This window comes from Rhodamnia argentea, chromosome 9 (assembly GCF_020921035.1).
Source record: "Rhodamnia argentea isolate NSW1041297 chromosome 9, ASM2092103v1, whole genome shotgun sequence".
NCBI classification, from domain to species: Eukaryota; Viridiplantae; Streptophyta; class Magnoliopsida; order Myrtales; family Myrtaceae; genus Rhodamnia; species Rhodamnia argentea.
The window spans coordinates 16,350,784-16,372,174 of NC_063158.1; the positions used below are offsets into that span (position 1 = coordinate 16,350,784).

The 21,391-nt window shown below is 39.0% G+C and overlaps 1 protein-coding gene across 3 annotated transcripts in view; it reads left to right on the forward strand.

Moving 5' to 3' along the window:
• Positions 1–13,067: 13,067 nt before the first annotated feature.
• The window catches only part of LOC115754908, a 36,004-nt gene continuing 27,680 nt past the window's right edge, over positions 13,068–21,391 (forward strand). For 2 of the 3 annotated variants that reach the window (XM_030694087.2, XM_048285862.1), the window contains exons 1-2: positions 13,068–13,353; positions 15,339–15,419. In XM_030694087.2, the coding sequence (XP_030549947.1) occupies positions 13,189–13,353; positions 15,339–15,419 (246 nt within the window). In that variant the 5' untranslated portion in view covers positions 13,068–13,188. The remainder of the gene's footprint in view (positions 13,354–15,338; positions 15,420–21,391) is intronic. The other variant, XM_048285863.1, reaches the window with a different exon arrangement.

Sequence of the window (21,391 nt, forward strand, 5' to 3'; positions counted from 1 at the left end):
GGGAGGGTAACGGACTTGATTGGTCGCAGATGAGCAAGTGATCCCCTACCTTTCCCTTTCATTCTCGAAATCTCAAGTGATGACATACTCTCTAACCATCCTGTAGAACTATGTGCAATAGCATTTATCTGAACCTTAGGACAGTAATTACTAGGCCTCCGGAAGCTACTTCCGGTTCATTTGATCGAAGACCTATTTGTCCTTGGTTTTCAGAAAGACCCTTTCATGTCTCACCTATTGCTATGTCATGAGCTGTCATGAGCTGTCATATTTGCTAAGTTTCCTGGTGTGATGCATCATCGATTATCTCTGCTTCTAATCGGAGTCATTGATCTTTATGTCTGCTATGTCTATTACAACACGGAACAGAATCGTGACTCGACCATCGGGCCAAAGTGGTTTCAATGTGCAGTGCATGAAACAAAAGAAAGGCAAAGATTGGCTTAGTTCTCTGTGAGTGTAGGCAACTTGAAAGTCGTGATGCTCCGGAGAAAAACCAAACATATCTTGGTGAGAATACTGCACTCTCAGAGACTCGCGGACTAAATGTTTATTCGGAATATACTCTTGTACGGTGAGAATTGAAGTTCATTTCGTGACTGATTTTACCATAATTTCGACTACAAAGAGGTAAAATAGAGTGAAACGCTCCGGAGCAAATATCATCTGCCGCTTCTGTCATATCGTTTATGCGACGACGCGGTCATCTAATTGGCTGGATAATGGCATGTGCCCCAAGCTGCGTGAGGGAAAAAAAATGGTATGTTATGAAAGAAGGTTCCGCAGATGATGATGGTATCTTTCTTCCCTGCAGTCCAATACCCAAGTGTGTTCTGCTTAACTTGATTCATTAGTTCATGCAGTTGGCTTGTGTTTTTATGTTGAGGAAGTCATTCGAAGCACGAAACTACACAATTACCTTTGACGAACTCTTTGTGTGTCGGAATGAAACAGAATCTGCTGGTCGTTGTTGCTGACTCCAGTGACAGCCTCAAGTGTTGCAGAAGATTGATGAGAAGCCAAAATAAGTGGGTTTTAACTGGGAGTCTTATGACCAAAAAAAAAAAACTGAGCGTCCTATGTCAATGTTTAGCATCCCGAGATTTCTCAGTTAAAAACTGCTCTAGGTAAGTTTCTCCTGAAGCAACAGAGACAAGAAATGCGCTATGCTGTCTTCATATGGTCAAATGAAAAAGTCCGGGTAAAACTAAAAGAGGTCATGGTAACCCCTCATGAAATGACAAACTATCTTTGGGCAGGCTCTCGCGGCTTTATGGCTCCAGTTGGGAGTTGCTCCATTTGTGTCAACAATGCAAGAAAATCGATGATCTTATACCTAAGCTCGAATCCAAATCACTTACTTGGGTAATCGAGTCACTGTATTGAACCGGTCCTTTACGAAAGAAACCATACAAATCTAGGACAGTCTTGATGGATAAATCGTAAGTGCGTCAATGAGGAGGGGGGAGGAGACAACCTATAGGAGAAAAAAATGTCCAAATAGTCCTAAATATATTACATTTTTACTAATTCAGTCTTGATGGATAAATCGTAAGTGCGTCAATGAGGAGGGGGGAGGAGACAACCTATAGGAGAAAAAAATGTCCAAATAGTCCTAAATATATTACATTTTTACTAATTCAGTTCTTAACTTTGTCACATTTTGTCAATTGAATTGATCCGGCTAATTTTGCCCTGAAAGATCAACTTATGTGAATGTCGACCATCCTATATGGCACGATCAATTATGACGTGAAATTTTTCATAATATTTTTTCGAACTCTTATAAATATTTTATATTTTTCTCTTCTTTATCCTTTCGTTTATGTTTTTTTTTTTTTTTTTCTACTTTTTACTGTAGCCGATGAGGGCTCATTTCCCTAGTGGTCGGCAAGGACCGGATTAGACATGGCTGGTTCCTCGGAACCGCCGGTTCCGGTTCCTACAAAAGGTGGAACCGAAGGGTCGGGGCCGATTCTAGTTCCGTTTTTTAAATTTAATTTTTAAAATAATAAATAATGAAATAAACATAATAAATTATAAATTATAATCAAATTGTATATTGCAATAAAATTTGGGAAAAAAGAGAGAGAGAGGAGGAATAGGCTTGAACTTAATGAATTATCATTAAGCGCCTATATATCTTCTTGGGGATAGAAGAATCAAAGTCCATGCAGTTCTTTTACCTTTGATAACCTCAACTTACCTCATCGTCAATCGTCAATACCCGTTGTGGTACCTGTGCCGGTGGTATCTCCACAATCCTCACTGAAGAATTTGTGTTCTCGATCCAGCTCTTGGTGTCGAAATATAGTCTTTGTCCAATCATTGACACAAGCTTGAGCTTCCACAGACTCCGGACTTAATCTTGAGCGGCGAGAGTCCAAAACTAATCCTTCAGCGTCAAATGCTTGTTCAACTACAACTGTTGAAGAAGGGGTTGCTAATATCTCGCGAACAATGAGGGCGAGAACCGGGTAATCAATTGAGTGACTCTTCCACCACTCTAGGATTTGGAAATCTATACTATATTCGGCATCACGAAACTCAAATTGAGTGGTTGAATATTTTTCTAAATTAGAAATACTATATGTTGTCCCTTTTTATTTTTTTGGTCTACTCTTGAGCATACTGTACCATCTACAAAGTGAACACCAGCTTCGCTTCGTGAGGTAATAGATTGTAAAGATCCATAATCACATAAACCATATCTACTACAAAATTCTCCATATAATACTACTATATTCTTTAACCTCTCATTGTCTATTTAAAATATCTATCACATCTTCCAAATGTAAACAATCATAATAATACACATTTAGATAATCCAGTAAACCATCTATTTAATACACGGATACAAAAATAATGCCAACTAAATAGACAAGAGGAATTTTGAAATAATAATGCAACCATTTTTCTCGTATTATTAAAATAGTCCGAACTAATTCAGTATCTTTTTCATATTCACTAAAAACACCACCAATATTAACACACTCTATTAAAAATAAATGCGTAGTAGGATAATAAATACCAGATAAAGTATTAATAGCATCATTAAAAAATTTCAAAAATTCTAAAAAATTTTTGCAAACGTCCCAATGTTGCGGAAGTAAAGTAATTTCGGGAATATTTTGCGAAATAAACATACATAATAAATCATTGTAATCAAAAGTTTGATGAAGCAACTCGTAGGTAGAATTCCAACGAGTCGAAATATCTTTTGTAAACCTTTTTGCCCTTCTCCCATGTTGTTTACAAAATTTTTCCCATGCTTTCGTAAAATAGACACGACTCCATAAAAATTTAATTGCACCTTTTATTGGGCGCGAGAGAAGTTTCAAGAGTTCGTAAATCATCTTGTACACATAAATTTAAAATATGGCAAGCATATCTAATGTGAAAAAATTGTCCGCCAAAAGAGGGTTTACAAATATTTTCTAAATCGGGAAGGAAAGCAGTATTTGGGGCGGCATTATCAAAACCAATTGAAAATACTTTATTTATCAAATTATATTCTTCTAAAACTTGCCTAACTATTCTATAAATATTATGAGCCGAATGCTTTTCATCAAAACTCAAAATACAATAAGTCTTTTTTGAATGGTCCAGTTGTCACCTATCCAATGACATGTGACACCCATATAAGAATGAATTTGCCAAGGATCACTCTAAATATCGCTACCTAAATGCACACGTTCATTGAATTCCGCAAAATATTTTGCCAAAGATTTTTTTGTTTTTTTATAAAGATGCAAAAGTTCGCGTTTAAGAGTAGTTTTCGAAATAGTTGGTGCTTGCGGAAGTAACGCAGTATTTATCAAATATTTCAAATTAAAATTTTCACCAATAGTAAACGGAGCATGATCAAGGGCAACATATTCAGCTAATGTTTGTTTATAAAGTGCATCGGTGTAACGGAATAAAGGCTGAGTACTAAGATTGGCATATTCGGAAATTTGTTGTTGCCTAGTGTCGATCCCCACTTGTGTTGAATGTTTTTTTGTCGGATGTCAACGTAATGTTCCGTAGCCGTTTCCTTTGGTAAATTTGTATGTTCGCGAACAATATCTACAATTTATATTATACTTACCTTCGTTTTCATCATATGCCTTGTTGATGTGCAGCCACGAGTCGGATGTACTCTCTCGGTTCTTCCGTTCCGGCTCATTTGCCGTCGACGTTTTTTCAACACCGGTAGAAGGATAAAGACTTTCTTGTGTTGAGACGTGCTCGACGTTCGAAATGGGAACAACGTTGATATTATCGTCGTCGTCTTTCAAATATGTATACTCACGAGAATCATATCTAGAAATAGGATACTCGGAATCTCCCATCGCCATCTTGGCATTCCCGGTATTTCTGCTTTCACTTGCCATTTTTGAGCAAATTAATCGGAAATCTGATTGAGAGAATTGAGGCGGGATTGAGAGAATTGAGCAGATTGAGAGAATTTGAGAGAATTGAGAGAATTTGAGAGAATCGTTGAGAGGATTTGTGAGAAAAATGAAAGGGGATGATAGATATTTATAGAAAAGGGGAGGGTTATTTAAATTTTTAAAAAAATTTGGGGCAGTAAAATTTGCAATGGCCCGAAACGGCCCTTGAGGGCTGGTTCCGGTTCCGGGTCGGAACCGTGGGCCTAGTCAATGGGCCGGTTCCGGGCCGGTCGACGGGTCAATTCCCAGTCGGTTCCAAATGGCCACGTCTAGGCTGGATGGTTAAAAAAAAAAAAAAAACAACTCGTATTGACCTTCTCCCCAATTTTTCGTGTTACAGTACTAGCTCAATGTCTCGGTTGGAGGCCTAATAGCATGGGAGGTTAACGGACTTGGTTGGCTGTAGACAAGCAAGTGATCCTCTACGTTTCCCTTTCATTCTCGAAATCTCAAGAGTATAATCTCAAGCGATGACATACTCTCTATCCATCCTGCAGAACTAAGTGCAATAGCATTTATCTGAACCTCAGGCAGTAATTACTAGGACTCCGGAAGCTACTTCCGGTTCGTTTGATCGCGTCGAAGACCCATTTGTCCTTGGTTTTCAGAACTACACAAACCGTGCAACCACATTTTACTACCAAACCGAGATGCCCTAAGCTCAATATAATTTAATCACACAAGCATATTTGAGCAATCTGGCATTGTCCCTTAGATTTTATTTGATTCATAACAGTATGTTTTTCACAAACTAAAACATCATGTGATTGACGTCAACCCACCTTATGAGAATTCCAACATGCTCTCACTTGGACAACAATTAGCGCATGTTGAGACTGCGCATGATAACCATTCAGTTTCGAAAAATTGATTGTGATTAAAATAACTTTTTCTAATTCTGTTCATGGATGAGTTTTAGAGAATCATAATGCGTTTGATAACTGCCAAAAATTTACGTTCCTGGAATAGAAACGCGTTTGATAACTACACAAAATTTCTGTTTTGAAAAATTGTTTCTTTTCTTAATTTTTTTTCATTTAATTCAAATAACTATGTAGTTACTTTGTAAAATTTCATCCTAAATTGAAGACAATTTCCAATGCATACTAAAATAATTTAAAATACATTATTTTTTTTAACATGTCATAAATGAAACATAAATTTTAATACATAATGTTTAAAGTTCGATTGAAGCGTGGGACAGCTTCCATATTAGAACTCACTTTTTGTTTATATATTGTGTTGTCCAAAATACATACAAACAAAGCGATCGAATAACCAAATTATCCATCGATAATTAAAAAAAAAATCATCCTCCTTGATACAAAGTACAAGTCCTTCATTATCATTTTACTGCTTTTGTCCTAAATCCAAGTAGGTGTTTGGCTCCAGCTCCACGTGCAGATGATCACATTTTGTGACGCATCACTACAAGTATATATGTTATCATTCGCATGTTGGATGCCCTCATCTTCTGCGATATTTTTTGCAGAAGAGTGAAATCTAGGAAATTTAGGCTAAATTTATGAAAATGAGGTGAAAATAGCCTAATCTAAGCTTCTTCTATTGTTAGGGATTTTCTTAATTTTTTGTGATTTTTTAAAAATTTTCCAATTTTTTAGAATTTTTTTATTTTTTATTTTATTTTTATTAGGTTGAGGAAAAAATGATGAGAGAACTGAAAGGGAAAAGTGAGAAATGTGAGACTTCATTCTATTTTGTGATTCTCAAAAGTTATTCTCTTTTCTAGAATCAAATTTTTTTTTTTGTTTTGGATTTTGCTCTAAAATTGATTTTGACTCTCTCAAACCGATTCTGTTCCTCCGAAACCGACTCTGGGAATAGAATCAGAATTAGAATAATTTACGTTACCAAACAAGGTTTTCATCTTTGTTTTTGTTTTAGGGAATTGAATCAGATAACCATAATGGTTCTCATGCAGGCCCTAAAAAGGTTTAGTTTCTGCCAAACGACTCCTAGGCTATAAAAACAGTGTGCATCTGGCCACCTAAAGACAACATCTCGAATGTTAAAGATATCTAGAATCTTGTACATATCTCTAACATCAGAAAAACAACCTCGACCATGACTATAAATGCTAAGCAATATTGCCCTCTTCGGCCAATGTAGCAGTATAAATGAAAGTAGCGTTACTTCATATGATCTTGATTAATGCTCGTTTCCAGTGTAGCCCCCCTTGGATTTATCTGCCATATTTCAGAGAAGTTAAGAAAACCCAGCTAGCATTTATGCCCCATCTGCCTCTTTTAGCATTAAGCTTTCGATGATTCCATATTGGAGTCATCCTCAAGTCTTTCCTTCGGACAAAACCCTCGTTTCCCAAGATAGAACCCAATCTTGAGTCTTTGCTAAAACACTCATACCATGATGTTTAAGTATTCTCGAACTGGGGGACTTCGAGGATAATCTTATGTAACACGAGCAATTTCACTTATCTCAACATGCGAAGCACTTTGGTGCTCAAACACACATTGATTCACGTAAAATCTCCCACCAGGATTGTTCGAAAAAAACGAGACCACGAACAGGACTTCTCATCCCTACATAAATCTTTGACTTTGTATGATTTTCAAGACTCGTCCACAAACATGTTTTCCTTCAAACTTCTTGCAAGTTTGAATCTAAGTGTCTTATAGGAGCACACTTGACACTGGCTCAAAACCTCCATAAGAATGGGGTACTATTTTAAAACGACGCACCATGTTTTATAGAGCACGTACGTGACATTATTGCACTTGGCATTAAATATTATCCTCTTAAGCTACGTTTAGTCATTTGGATTTTTAGTTATGATAGGATTGAATAGGATAGCATAAGAAATCCATGAATATTTTCATATCTTATTTGGTAAACTACAGATTTAAGGTCGGATAATTTTATTTCATATCATATTTATGATTCGGTAGAAACTGGATATCATTATAAAGGACATAAAAAACAAGGAATATGAGTTTGTCAATTCAATTTAATAGCATATGATTCTCGAAAGAATTACATTGTCGTATGGAAGCAAAGCAAAGAGTACATATGAGTTTGTCAATTCAATTTAAAAAGCTCCGAAACGCTAGAGCTAAAACACAGTGCATGGAGCATACGCATATCCATTCACACATACCTGCAATAGATTTGCACCCATAGCCATTGCACCACATGTTACATCAGCCCCTCAAGACTTGCAGAGCCTTCGGAAAGGTAGATTTCCAACAATGGTAAGAGGTGCAAGGTACAGCTTATTTCTCAAATCAATGAGTTTTTTTTTTTTTTTTCACGTGGGTTCAGTTTGCGATTACTATCATCCTCTGTCGTCATATTATCAGTCGAGTCTTTTTGTTCGGATAGTGTGTGCCTTTCTGTAGAGTCCCTCTGCAGGATATCAGTTCCTGTTGCAACAAAGTCCATAAGTTCCAGAGTCACGGAAGAACAGAAGGCCCAATAAAAATTCATCGTGACGCAGAAAAAACTACCATTGTCGCCATTGCCATGGAGCTCTTCTCTTTAAGAACACTTTTCTGCTTTTTGAGGGGTCGGAGTTCATCAGCAACGGTAACATTGACGGCGAAAACACTATTTCCTTTCGGATCTTCCCGTGGATGGTCCAAAGTTAGGCAGGCTTTAGATTTAGGGATTTGCAATTTGTTCTTCCACAGTTGTTTCTGTACATCTTCCCCAAGTCTTACACTTGATGGTTGTCACCACTGGAGAGGCAGCCCGCCGCTGCAAGAGAGGCAATTGGGCACGGTGGAGAGGCGGCCGGGTGTGGAAGAGAGGCGTGGTTGTGAGAAAAACTATGTTCTCTGTTGGGATTTGCGTAACATGCATAGGCATATAAAACATATAAAGTATGTAGCGGAAATAAATAAAAAACCTATACACGTATCTCCGGAGGCGTAGTTCGTGCGTTTCAATCGAAAAACATGTGCAACGAAGGGGTTTAACGGATTACCTCTTGAAGCGTGCTTGAAACGAAACAGGTTTAAATGTTCTTCGATCCGAGCCCCACAAGTGTCGGGCCTCTAGTTCAGACACACCACCACTCGCAACGATGAACGGAAGAACGAACGCGAGAATCACCACTTGAATTGTGCTAGCAATATTGTGGAATCAATTCTCCGCAACTCTAAAAATTTCTGGTCTTTCGTATGAAAAGTGAGAGAGTATTTTTAATCTCTCTCTTTCCTCTTCACACGCACATGCGAGAATACTCCTTTTCTCAAAACAGCCCACTAGAATGGCACACACACTAAGAGCGTAAAAACTGTTTTTACGCTCGCGCACGAAGAAAAAAACGGAAACGGCACACACGATCTGATCGTGTGTGCAACGTGCACCACGTCCCACGGTCAACAACTATTTGTTGACCGTGTGAGACGTGCACATGGCCAGCAAATGTGCTGGCCGTGTGTTACGTGCACAAAAGTTTTATTAGTTTATTTATTATTATTAAAAACAATATATATGAAATATCATACATATATATATAAAGACAAAAACAATATATATATATAAATATATATATACCAGCATGTGTGCAATTTCGGGCACATCAATATGTGTCGATTTAGGACGTGCGTGTGCATCATATGCACATAACCCATGACCAAAAATAAAAAATTAAATTAAATCATATTTAATCTAATTTCAGTCCGACTAATTCAATAGTCGTGATTGCAAACATATTTGCAATATCATCTTTCCGTTCAATGTCATCATGAATTGGTTATGGTGTGTGACATTCCTAGGTTCATCACTGAGCTAGTAGTAAGACATGCACTAACACATTAGAACATCCAAGAGAATTGATTGTCCCGATCAATTTCCAGGTCCTACAAGCCATGAGTGACATCTAGCAATATGTCATGGCTACCTAGACAGTGTGAATGCTTTAAGAACATAATGAACCTGTCGCCTTTGACTACAGTGTAATTCAATCCCTCTGTCTTACTATATCCCGATCGAACAAAGACCATGGAATATTTGTCAAGTCACCGATTCGATCATATGCACAAATCTAATCGACATGCATTCAAACGAGACATGAACATTTCGTTCTCGGTTATAATCCCGGCCGAGGATTTCAATGCATTGTCATAATTAAATTGCATAGGATATCATACCTTGCATGTGACAAGGAGGCAGATTCCATTTTGCGCACACGTGTGACTTCGTATGTGCATGAACTGCGACCATCAAGAACAGAGACGGATCGATGAACCATCAATATGCGTCCTCGTGAACCATAGTCATCCAACACACAAGTCAACACTATGCCTCAGGTCTAAGGATTATTTACACAAGACCAAAGCATGAACAATTAGACATTGACCACGCTAAAAGCTTCCATGTCGCTAATTGTTCAATGTGTGTCACGTTCGGTGAACTTGTCTGATACAAGCACCTGTGTTCTAACTCGGGCATCGCAATACCCAATGACTTGTGACTCGTCATTCCCTTAAGCATCCAATGCTCAATGGTGAAGTTAAGAACGCACCGGTCTCAACAGGATCATTGATATCCATTCAATGATCCATCAACCGGGAACAGTTTAAAGATTCGGTTTAGCTGTGAATTTGTCACACATATTCTCAACGTCTCAAGAATAGGTCCAGCCACAACTGATCTTGTGGAATTTATTCATATAAGTAAATAATTGGACAAATGAATAAATACGTCTTTGCCATTAATTAAATAATAAATTGAAAATACAACCGAAATCCCTAACATGTAACTATTACATAGTCGCTTTAGGGCATATCTCTAACATTCTCCTCGTGTGTTGCTCTCTTGAGCATGTTATTTTTGCTCTTATAGATAAGAGAAATCATATATGGCTCTATCCCACCCCTCTCCTATGATTATTTTATTCTGATTATATCCTCCTTATATCAAATTTGTCATATTTTGGACATCTGTCAAACATAGAATAGGATAAAACATAGAATAGGGTAAAACATATCATATCTTGACTTTTGTCTGGACAACCAAATGCAGCCTTACTTTCTGACTTGCTATATTTTTAGCAATGTGTATAGTTTCCTAACCAACCTCATTGAGCGAAATTGGCCAAATCAGATAAAACACACATTCCCATATCTAAGGATAGATTAAGTATCTTGCTCCATTTCAAATTTTGCCATCAAAAGAGAAGAAGACAATTGATCCAAAAAGGCCTAAATCTATTTTTTGGCGACCAATTTAATCTATACTTTTCAATTTTGCCAGTTTGGTTTTAAAACTTTGATGATTTAACAATGTAGTCCTTCCGGCTAATCTTGGGGGGAAATCGTTAACCTAGAGGCCTGTGCCAATGCTGATGTGGACTTTTTTTTTTTTTTTTACATTTTATAATAAAAATGTGGGACTTTTTCTTTTTTTTCCTTTATTTTTTTCTTTCTTGGCCAACAAAGTTGCGGGGCATGGCGATCGTCGATAGTGGCCAAATGTGGGGTCGCGGCCCTTGTCTAGATCTTTGCAAGGGCTAACGCTCTTGCTCATGGCCGTCGCCGGGGCCCCGGCAACCCTATCTGATGCAATTGAAAAAATGAAAAGGAAAAGGAAAAAATATTAAAGAATAAAAAAATTGCAAAAATCTTTCATGTTAGAGCCGATCGTGTCATATAGGATGGCCGACATTGACTGTACCGTCACGTCAATGATTTTCATTCAAAATTGATTGGAAATAATACATTTGGAAATAGTCAAAAGAGTTAGAACTCAATTAGAAAAATTAAAATGTTTAGCACTGAATTGGTTATCATACAATAAGTCTAAGACCAATTAAATAACTATCCCATGATTAAGATAGCCTAAAAGTCACATTGACTGCGTTCCTTAATAAGAGAGAATCCTATTACATCATTACATACTACCAGTTAGAAGTAAATTTATCTTTCCATAAGGCTGACATAAATTGACACTAGTATTTGAAGTCCTGGCACCCCTTCGATTAGAATAGGCCCCTAAGAGTGCGTTCATTTTGTGAAAAATAAAGGATTTAGAAAACTTTGTTCAAAAAGTTATCGCTTGCTCACTCAAAATAATTAATCAATGATCGTTTTTTCAAAAATATTTTTCAAATTCTTTATTTTCTGCGATACGGACACCCCTTAAGTTAATGTATTTCACGGCTTTTTATCCCATCGTTTATGGTAAAAGGTCAAGTGTCATTGTGAATGAGGCACTTTAGCAGCCGAATTCTCACATAAATGGTTATGCAGTTAAGGTCATCAGCCCCCTTGTTTAGAATTTCCAAGAAACGAAATAGATTAAATTTGCTGACATGGAAGACACACACTTTCCCAAGGTGGTGGTGGCGATTCCGGACCTTGGATGATGTGGTGGTCGGGCTTGCCTTGTGAGACTTGCCCGACACGAGCGACCACATGGTTATCACGAGAAAGCAAATCGCCAACATTGCCGCAACCCAAGGCCGTCTTCTCGCCTCATGAGGCAAGACTCACGAGACGGTTACCGTCCGTGGTGGCCGCTATCCCTCCTCCTCCTCGAAAAGAGAATTCCAATCTCAAAGCTAGAGAAAGCCTCATGCATGTCGTCGCCCCATGAGTTATCGATTTTGTCTTAGTGATATGGTTGTCACCTCATGTGTCATCACCATTGCTTCTTGAGCTATCGGTTTCCATCTCCACTCTTACCTCTATCACGAATCCAAGATTAGACATGTAGAGGTAACCAATGGCGGTCCTCCTAAGGTGACCACCGAGAGGTGGTCATATGCCTCAGACGACGGCACCTGCCGCCAAGATGGTAACCATCTTCGAGGCTTCGAGTGGCGACCCACCGTTGGTTGCCATGATCCTCCCTGTCTCTCTCAATTGCTCTTTTTTTTAACGATTTACTTAGCCTTTGGTTTTTTAATCTACGTGCTTGTTTATTTCGTTGAGACGTCGATCTATAAGATGTTTGGATCAATGATTCCGAGGTCAAATTTATAATTAGAAATTGTGGAAGGAATGCCAAAACAAACTTTTTCATTTATTACATGCGAGAAGAAATTTCGATTCTTCAATGGCAAGAAGGGGTTCACAAGCGCCTCTTTTTGCTCCTCCCGTTTATACAAACCGCTATTTCGGTTGATGTGTCACCAAGTAAGAAATCGAGCGAATTACATGGAATCCAACTTTCAATTCGGCATTCAGGCATCCAGCTCTGCAACTCTGAGGAGTCATTTGAATGGAAGGACGATCTAAGTTGACTTCTTTCGAAAATATATGGGCCATTTTGAACTTAAAAATAAAAAGGAGGAGTAAAGAGTCAATTTTGAATTATGAGAAAAAGTATGGGCCCTACATCATCTCATCCCGTTTCCCGAAAATATATGGGCCATTCGAAATGCCCCAACTGAAAAAAAGCCTCCACGTCCGACAAATTTTGGGGAGGAATCGTCGATAGATTCTCAAGTACAGGCGGCGTGACTCAAATTGTAAGAAGGACAAAAACCATGACGGGTCTTTTGGTAATTCTACCAAACCCGAAGCCGAAGAACGAACTGCCCCGTGCACGGGGCTGGAAGCTTGAGCTGCTTCGTTGCTTTTGATTGGGCCACGTCAAACTGTCGAGTGTCGACGGAGCAGAAGAGCTGATTAACACAAATCATTGGGGGTTCCAGCGAAGAAGACAGTCCAACTTCGTCCAAATCCCTCATCCTCGTCCTCGTTTTAAGACCTAATTCCTCAATTTCAGGTGGAGAGCGAGAGCGAGAAAGAGAGAGAGAGAGATGGAGGTGGAATTGGAGCCGAGAGTGAAGCCGCTGGGGTACAAAGTGAAGGCAACTTCGAGGGAATCGCCGTCGCAGAAGGCGGTCCACATACTCGACCCGGACCTCCGCACTCACTGGTCCACCGGCACCAACACTAAGGAGTGGATCTTACTCGAACTCGATGTACTCTCTCTCTCTCTCTCTCTCTCTCTCTCTACTAGGCATGCATTTTACACCTTCATGCTTTTCTGCTGAGAATGTGCGCCGTGCTCGTGTTGTTGCCGGTGGCGGACCCGGAATTTGAACTTGGGAGGGGGAAAGCTAAGACCTTTGACAAAAAAATCTACTTTGCGGACGAGATGCGCGAATTTTACATGAACAATTTAGTGGATATAGCAAATGGTAGTGAGATAATGCCCAGCAGCTGGTAGCAAATTGGGGCGAGATACACAAATTTGGTGAATTTCGCATTGCTGATCTTTCGGGCTGTTACTTTGGATCCTCCTCTATTTAGTTTCCTGGCTATTCTCTGGTTTTGGAAATGAGGTATAGGAACAAATGGCGGAGCTGGCGAATTCTCAAAGCTAACTCTTTAGATACCCCGGTGTTTATCAAACGCTGGTAGTATTGCACTCGTTAGGAGTACTCTTTCAAGTCTTTTATTGATCGTACGTCACTCGGTTATTCCTCGCTTTGGATCAAGAAGATTGGAAAGCATTCTGTTAAGGTTTTAGGGGGAGAATTCGAACATAACCTGGTGAAGTGCCTGACAGATGTGCAATAAGGGAAGACTCTTACAATTTTTCAGAGAGCTCTCTTTTGCAGATGGCAGAGACGCCTCATGTTAGAGGGGGGGCAGTTTTTTATGGACTATAATAGCTGCCCATTGTGGTACTTCCCATAATGATTATATCTACTAAGCAGTAGCACTGGAACTAGCCTTTGGAATTGGATAGGCAGGAACTTGGACTATTTTGTTCTGACAGCATGGGGAATCAACCTACTGTTGGAAGGATAAATGGTATGTATAGTTCTTAAACTCTGCAAAAGATTGGGCATTGGAACACTTATTTGACTTCTTTGATTAAGTGCATAGTTCTCAGTTGTGCTCTGAGCTTAGAGATAGGGCAATGTTGCGACACAACACAAATGGTATGATTTCAGTGAAACCTGGTCATAGGAGGTCTCGTTCTATTAGCACTGACAGATGCTGTATTTGATTCTCTTGGAAAATCTACTGAAATCTAAGGTGCTTGCTCGAGTTGGTTTTTTTAAGGGGGGAATGTGCTTGGAAGGAGATTCTAACTTCTTTAATTTAACAAAAGTGGGGTTTGGTGCCTGCTAGAAGGTCTTGTCTCTGCAGAGGGAATGCTGAGACTGTGAATCATCTTCTTTTTGGGCATTTGCACGCTATGGACCACTCATCCCTGGCACTCATGCGGTTCGTTTGGGTGGTGGCTGGTTCTGTGTTAGGAAAATACTTCGAGCTTCTTCTGTTTTACTGGCTTCCAAAGAAGGAAAAAATACTTTGGTTACAATTATGTCTTCCATATTTGGTTCATTTGGGGTAGAAGGGGTTTGAGAATGAAAAGCCCCCAAAGGGTTGTGAAGGATAGATGGTTCTCCACACTTTTTGTTGGTCTTGCATCGGCAAGTCATTTGATACAGTTTTTCTAGAGTAGTTAGATCTTTTATGCTTTTTACTTGTGTATATATATGGGTTGGCCGCTGCCCCCTACCCTTACCAAACTGTTGACTTATTTATTAGAAGAAGAAAAACAAGAATGGGCCTTTCCATTTTAGTTCCTACACCTTGCAAATAAAAGACAGGCTTCCAGTGCCTCCTTCAAGAGACCAACTAATCTCTTCCTCCCTTCAACTGGTTCTTACAATGCAACTGAATTCATTTTCTGTTTCTCACATTTTCGTATCATGTGAGAGTCCAGCAAGAAATGAGAACAGAAAAAGGTTTCCATAAGTTAGAACAAATCCTGGAAACGGTGACATTGTATCAATATAAAAGGTTCACTTTCTTTTTTGAATGAGGAAATGTACATGATATAGATAATTATCAGAATCTGGCAAGGAGTGGTCTTTCTCTCTCTCTCTCTCTCTCTCTCTCTCTCTCTCCAGTTATACTCATTTTGATCTTTGATGTTCACTTTCAGGAACCTTGTCTTTTGTCACATGTAAGGATCTATAATAAGTCTGTTCTCGAATGGGAGATTGCAGCTGGCTTAAGATACAAGGTTACATGCTTTGACTTACATTAGTGTTGAACTTCTTTTAAGTCATTGATGCTGTTTCTGAAAAGCTAATTAACTGACTTTTGAGGTGTCTTTGAATTATTTTGGTATTTACATGGTTTCTTTAGTTCTCCCCTCTTTGATTAGTTCAATAGGGTTCTTTGTTCTAGTTATCTTAATTTATAATGAGTCATCTGATCTGCACAATGCACATGATATATTGTTAGACATATTCTTGTATAATTTGGTTATGATATTAGGCCCTTTAAGTTGGATGGTTCTATATTTAATTTCTAGAGAACACTTAGTCACATCTAATTTCTACCTTTTCCTGATTAAAACTTGAAAAACTATCCTCTAATCTAGTAGTTGTGTCTGTTAAGGTGGATTTATTGGTCCGAGTATATCTACATCTTCTCATGTATGATTTGTGGATATACCAAACATTGGCATTTGATTATACTGTTTATATATATAAATTTTTGATGGTTTCTAGCTATTTAATAGCTCAAAGAAACGTTGTAATTCTTGATAGCCATTTAAGAAACGAAGGCCACACATACATGTCATACATTTATAGTGTAGAAAGTATGGCACAACAGATGGTGCCAAATTTCGGGGGGACATCGTGCCATAAATACATAATATTTAATTATAGAAAAAAAAATACTCCCGAGTCCTAAACATCAATGGCTAGCTCATAACGTGGAAAAATATTAACCGGAACATCTTAAGCATGACCATCCCTAGATTGCTTTTTTATTGGGACTTCCTTTTTGGTAATGACATTCATTGTGAACATCTTACTTGGAGGTGTAGCTTCTTGATGATTTTTGAAAGCCATTTTGAAATAAACAATTTCACCTTTTGCTGTTTGAAATAAGTACATCTTTTAATTTGGAGTTGTGTAGCATCCCATTTTGAAAATGCTTTCAGCTCTCATTCTTGAGTTGTTGAGAGAGATGGATATCCCATGAGACTCTGCGGTAATTGGTTTGGTAACAATCTTCTGCAGATGCCTTCACATTTCTAGGAATACTGAAAAACATTAATATAGCAAATTTTGAAGTTTCATGGAAACATGTCTAGCTGTTTCATACTCTAGTGGTGAAGTTTGGTCATGAAGGGGTTTCCACTCCTCTTCACCTCCAAACTGCTGTGTTATGTTGTTCTGGTTGTGTTAAAATGCGACATGCTGTGCAGCCACCACAAGCTGATCCTTCTTGAACTTCCATGATAGATTGTTTACCTATTAAAGCTCATTGAGGAGGAACAGAGGCTCAATTACCAGCCCCCTAAGAAAAGGTGGCTTAGCCGCTTTTCGATTCACCAAATGAGATCTAGGAGTTTTGCATTGTAACCCTCAAAAGTTTACTTTGAATAGCTACCAATATTTCAACTAATGCCCAAATTATTAGAAATATGGTTCCTAAATGAAGGAGGAGATTAAAAAGTATGCTTTTAATCAAGGCCAAGCATGCTCCTTTTGAAAGGAAGCAATGTATGTTTTTTCTTGGAATTCTGATGGGATATGTTATTCTTCTTTTTCTTGGTCATTATGAATCATGTGAGTATACTCAAACGTAGTACATATTGAATATTCTGGGACTATTACTTAGGCATCAATTTTGCTAATCAGAGTCGTCGGTTCAAGGCATCACGAATTGGAATTCTAGTTTACGCTGGGTGAAGTAATTATCAATTAGAAGTCTAGTTTGGACAAGTGTGCATGGGTAGAGGCTTGTAAACTTAATTCCAAATCAAACAGAAATGTGCAAAAGAAGAACCAAAGTCAGTGAGTAATTAATGTCCTTTGGAGGTTGGTAGAAACAATCACGTATTAGTTGCATGAAAGAAATAGTTGTGTATGTACTATGGGGCTATTGGAGTTTATTAGAGGTGGCAAAATAGGTCAAGAACCCATATATTAACCCACTTTTAAGTGAATGGATCATAAATGGGTCACTTAACAACTCAGTGGGTCATAAATGGGTCACTTAACAACTCGGTGGGTCTTAAATGAGTTTTAAATGGGCCCTAAATGGGTTACCTTACTATCTTAAATGAGTCCTAATAAGATTTTCTAATTTTTTTTTTGTTTTCTGATTTTTCTATTTTCTTTTTGCTTTTTGCTTTTTTCTTTTATTATAAAAATTCGCTGCCGCCGCCTTCCTCTTGCCGCCACCTTTCGCTCGCCACCGTCCTCCAGCTGCCACCGCCCGGTTGTTGCCGCCTTTGGCTCGCCACCTTCCACCCGCCGCGACTGCCAGTCATGGCGAGATTTAACTCGAAGAAGAAATGTCTGAACGCTCCTCTTATAGTGCTGTTCTGAGGCACTTTCGATGAAAGACATGGAGACAATCTCGCGCGATCATGAAGAAGGGCTTGGGCATATTCATGCCATTCAACAGCTCAAAGGCAGTCCACTTCATCTCTTCATCGATTTTTTTCATCCCTGATTCAGCACTCTACTTCCTTGCTGCGAGAACATTCTTTTTCCTTTACTACTGAAAACGGTACAGTGATATTATTTGATGAGAAGAACGACATATATATATATATATATATCAACTAGGGTAAACTCCCAAAACCCACAAACCCACAAAGACCATTCTGTCCTTTACTCTTTAACACTCCCCCTCAAGCTGGAGCATGGATATCAAGTATGCCCAGCTTGTTACGGGTATATTCAACCCTACTACTCCCTAGAGATTTGGTGAAAATATCAGCCAGTTGTTCACCAGTCCTAATGTAATTAGTAGAGATAACTCTAGCTTGAAGTTTCTCATGAACAAGGTGACAATCAACTTCAATATGCTTGGTACGCTCATGGAATACTGGATTGGAGGCAATATGGACAGCCGCTTGATTATCGCACCACAACTCCATTGGTGCAAGATTTTTGAATCCGAGTTCAACTAATAGCCGACGCATCCGCATTAACTCACAATTAGCTTGAGCCATAGCTTTGTATTCTAATTCCGCACTTGATCTAGCAACAACACTTTGCTTCTTCTTGTCCCAAGATACTAGGTTTCCTCCCACAAAGGTGCAATAACCCGATGTAGATCTTCTATCTATAGGAGATCCCGCCCAATCAACATCTAAGAATGCTTCCACCCTTACGTGACCACGATCCCTATAAATGAGACCACGACCTGGGGTTTTCTTCAAATATCTCGTAATTCTGATTACGGCATCCCAATGTGAGCTACGGGGGGAAGGCATAAACCGACTCACAACACTCATCGGAAAGGAAATATCGGGTCGAGTGATAGTTAGATAATTTAGGTTTCCAACAAGCCTTCGATACCTTTCTAGATCATCTAACAGTTCACCATCCTCTACCATCAATTTCAAGTCCACTTTCATTGGTATATCTAGTGGTTTAGCTCCTAACATATTTGTCTCAGTAAGCACATCTAGAACATACTTCTGTTTTGAGATATGAATACCTTTTTTCGCCCATGCCACTTCGATACCCAAGAAATATCTAAGTGATCCCAAATCCCTTGTATGAAACTGTTGTTGCAGATACGGTTTTAACTCTTTAATTCCTATAGAATCATCTCCAGTTATGACAATATCATCCACATAAACTATAAGAAATATCCGACCGCCTTCGGAAACTCGCTAAAACATCGAATGATCTCCAGTACATCTACACGGTCCAAACCGGAGTACCGCCTCGTAAAACTTCCCGAACTATGCTCCGGGAGATTGTTTCAAGCCATATAAATATCTTTTTAAGCGACAAACATGGCCGGACTCCCCCTGAGCAACAAACCCATGTGGTTGCTTTATATACGGCTCGTCTTGTAAATCTCCATGAAGAAAGACATTCTTAATATCAAGCTGAAACAAAGGCCAACTAGCAGTAGCGATCGAAGAAAGTAAGAGTGGAACAAAGGTCATCTTAGCCACCGGGGAAAAAGGTATCACCATAATCGACTCCACAAACCTATGCATACCCTTTAGCAACCAATCTGGCCTTGAGACGAGCAAGAGACCCATCGGGATTAACCTTGACGGTAAATACCCACTTACATCCAATGGCCGTCTTCCTTGTAGGTAAAGGGACAAGATTCCATGTTTGGTTTTGGTCCAGTCCCAATAATTCCTCTTCCATAGCTTTCCTCCAGCTTGGACTAGATAATGCTTCAACAACAATTTTAGGAATAGGATGTGTATCAATGGTTATTAGACTAGCCCGACATGAGGCGGATAAACCAAAATAGGATACAAACAGTGCAATAGGGTGTTTCATACAACTACAAACTCCTTTGCTATGCGCAATAGGAATATCAAGATCAGTATGTGGTTGACTTACCTCGGGTTTGGAAGACAAAGAAGACGAGATAGGCTGAGATACATCTACGTGGGGCGCCACATGCCGATGAGGACATCTACCGTAAACATACTGTATAGGTGGAGGAGGAGTTGGAGGTTCCGAAGTGGGTGTTGATTCCTAACATATGTCAAATGAATCATCATCCACTAAAGGAGGCTCCATTGGATTATCAGAATAGACAGTAGACTAAAAAATGAGACATTTGCTGTGTAAAATACTTATGCAAAGAGGGACAAGAGCACCGATAACCTTCTGTGTACAAGAGTACCCCACAAATATATGAGGTTCCGAAGTGGGTGAGGAATTGCACCGATCATCGTCTAGAAAGTTTTGGACGATGATCGCGAATATAATGTACACAACCAAATATACGAGGTGGCAAATGAAATAAGGGGTTAGAAGGAAAAAGAAGAGAGTGAGGAATTGCACCCTTAAGAATAGAGGGCGACATGCGATTGATAAGATAACATGCTGTTGTAACAGCGTCACCCCAAAAGGATTTATCTATCTTCATTTCAAACATCAAAGAACGAGTAACTTCTAACAAGTGACGATTCTTTCTTTTAGCGACACCATTTTGTTGTGGTGTATCCGAACAAGAGGATTGATGGAGAATGCCCCGTTGAGACATGAATTCGGAGAAAGTCTTAGAAAAGTACTCTTTGGCATTATCACTCCGAAGAATACAAACAGAGGTAGAAAATTGAGTATGTACTTCGTGAACAAATGCACAAAAAATAGAGAATAACTCGGAACGACTTTTCATTAGATATAGCCAAGTGGCTCTTAAATAGTCATCTACAAAGGTAACGAAGTACTTAAAACCCAACTTTGAAGTAATAGGACATGGACCCCAAACATCAAAATGAACTAACACAAATGGCCGAGATGCCTATTTATTGACTCTTGAACTATAACTAATACGATGCAATTTCCCAAACCGACACGACTCACACTCAATACGAGATAAAGGAAACGGGAATCTAACTTCTTCAAATTTCCTAAAGAGGGATGTCCCAAGCGACAATGAATTTGATGTGGAGAAACCGCCGAACAAGTAACACTGGTAGCATTATCAAACATATAGTCCCCTCGACATATGTCCTTTACCCATCGTCTTCTGTCTTCAAATCCTTAAAAACATAGGAATCGGGATAGAATGTTACGGAATAGTTATATTCTTTGGTAAGATGACCGACGGACATAAGGTTTAAATGGAAAATTTGGGAGGTACATGACGGAAGATAAAGATACGGAGGATGTCAGGGGAACTGTGCCTATCCCTTTTATTGTGGATAGAGAGCCATTGGCTAATGTAACATTGGGCATAGACTCATGAAAGGTATAAAATATACCCGAAGTTCCAATCATATGATTCGTAGCACCTGAATCAATGATTCGGGAGTGAGGGGTAGATGAGTGACACGCTGTTGCATTACCCGTCCGAGCAAAAATAGCTGTGGAGGAGGAAACGGGCCGAGAAATCTGGAACCGATTGTACCTAGCAAGTTCCTCTTCTGACATTCTAATCAATGTTCCTCCCTTAGAGGACTCGGAAGGAATAACGGACTCGGATGCATTAGCTACATTTGTTTGCACCAAATGAGGGGGTCTTCCATGAAGT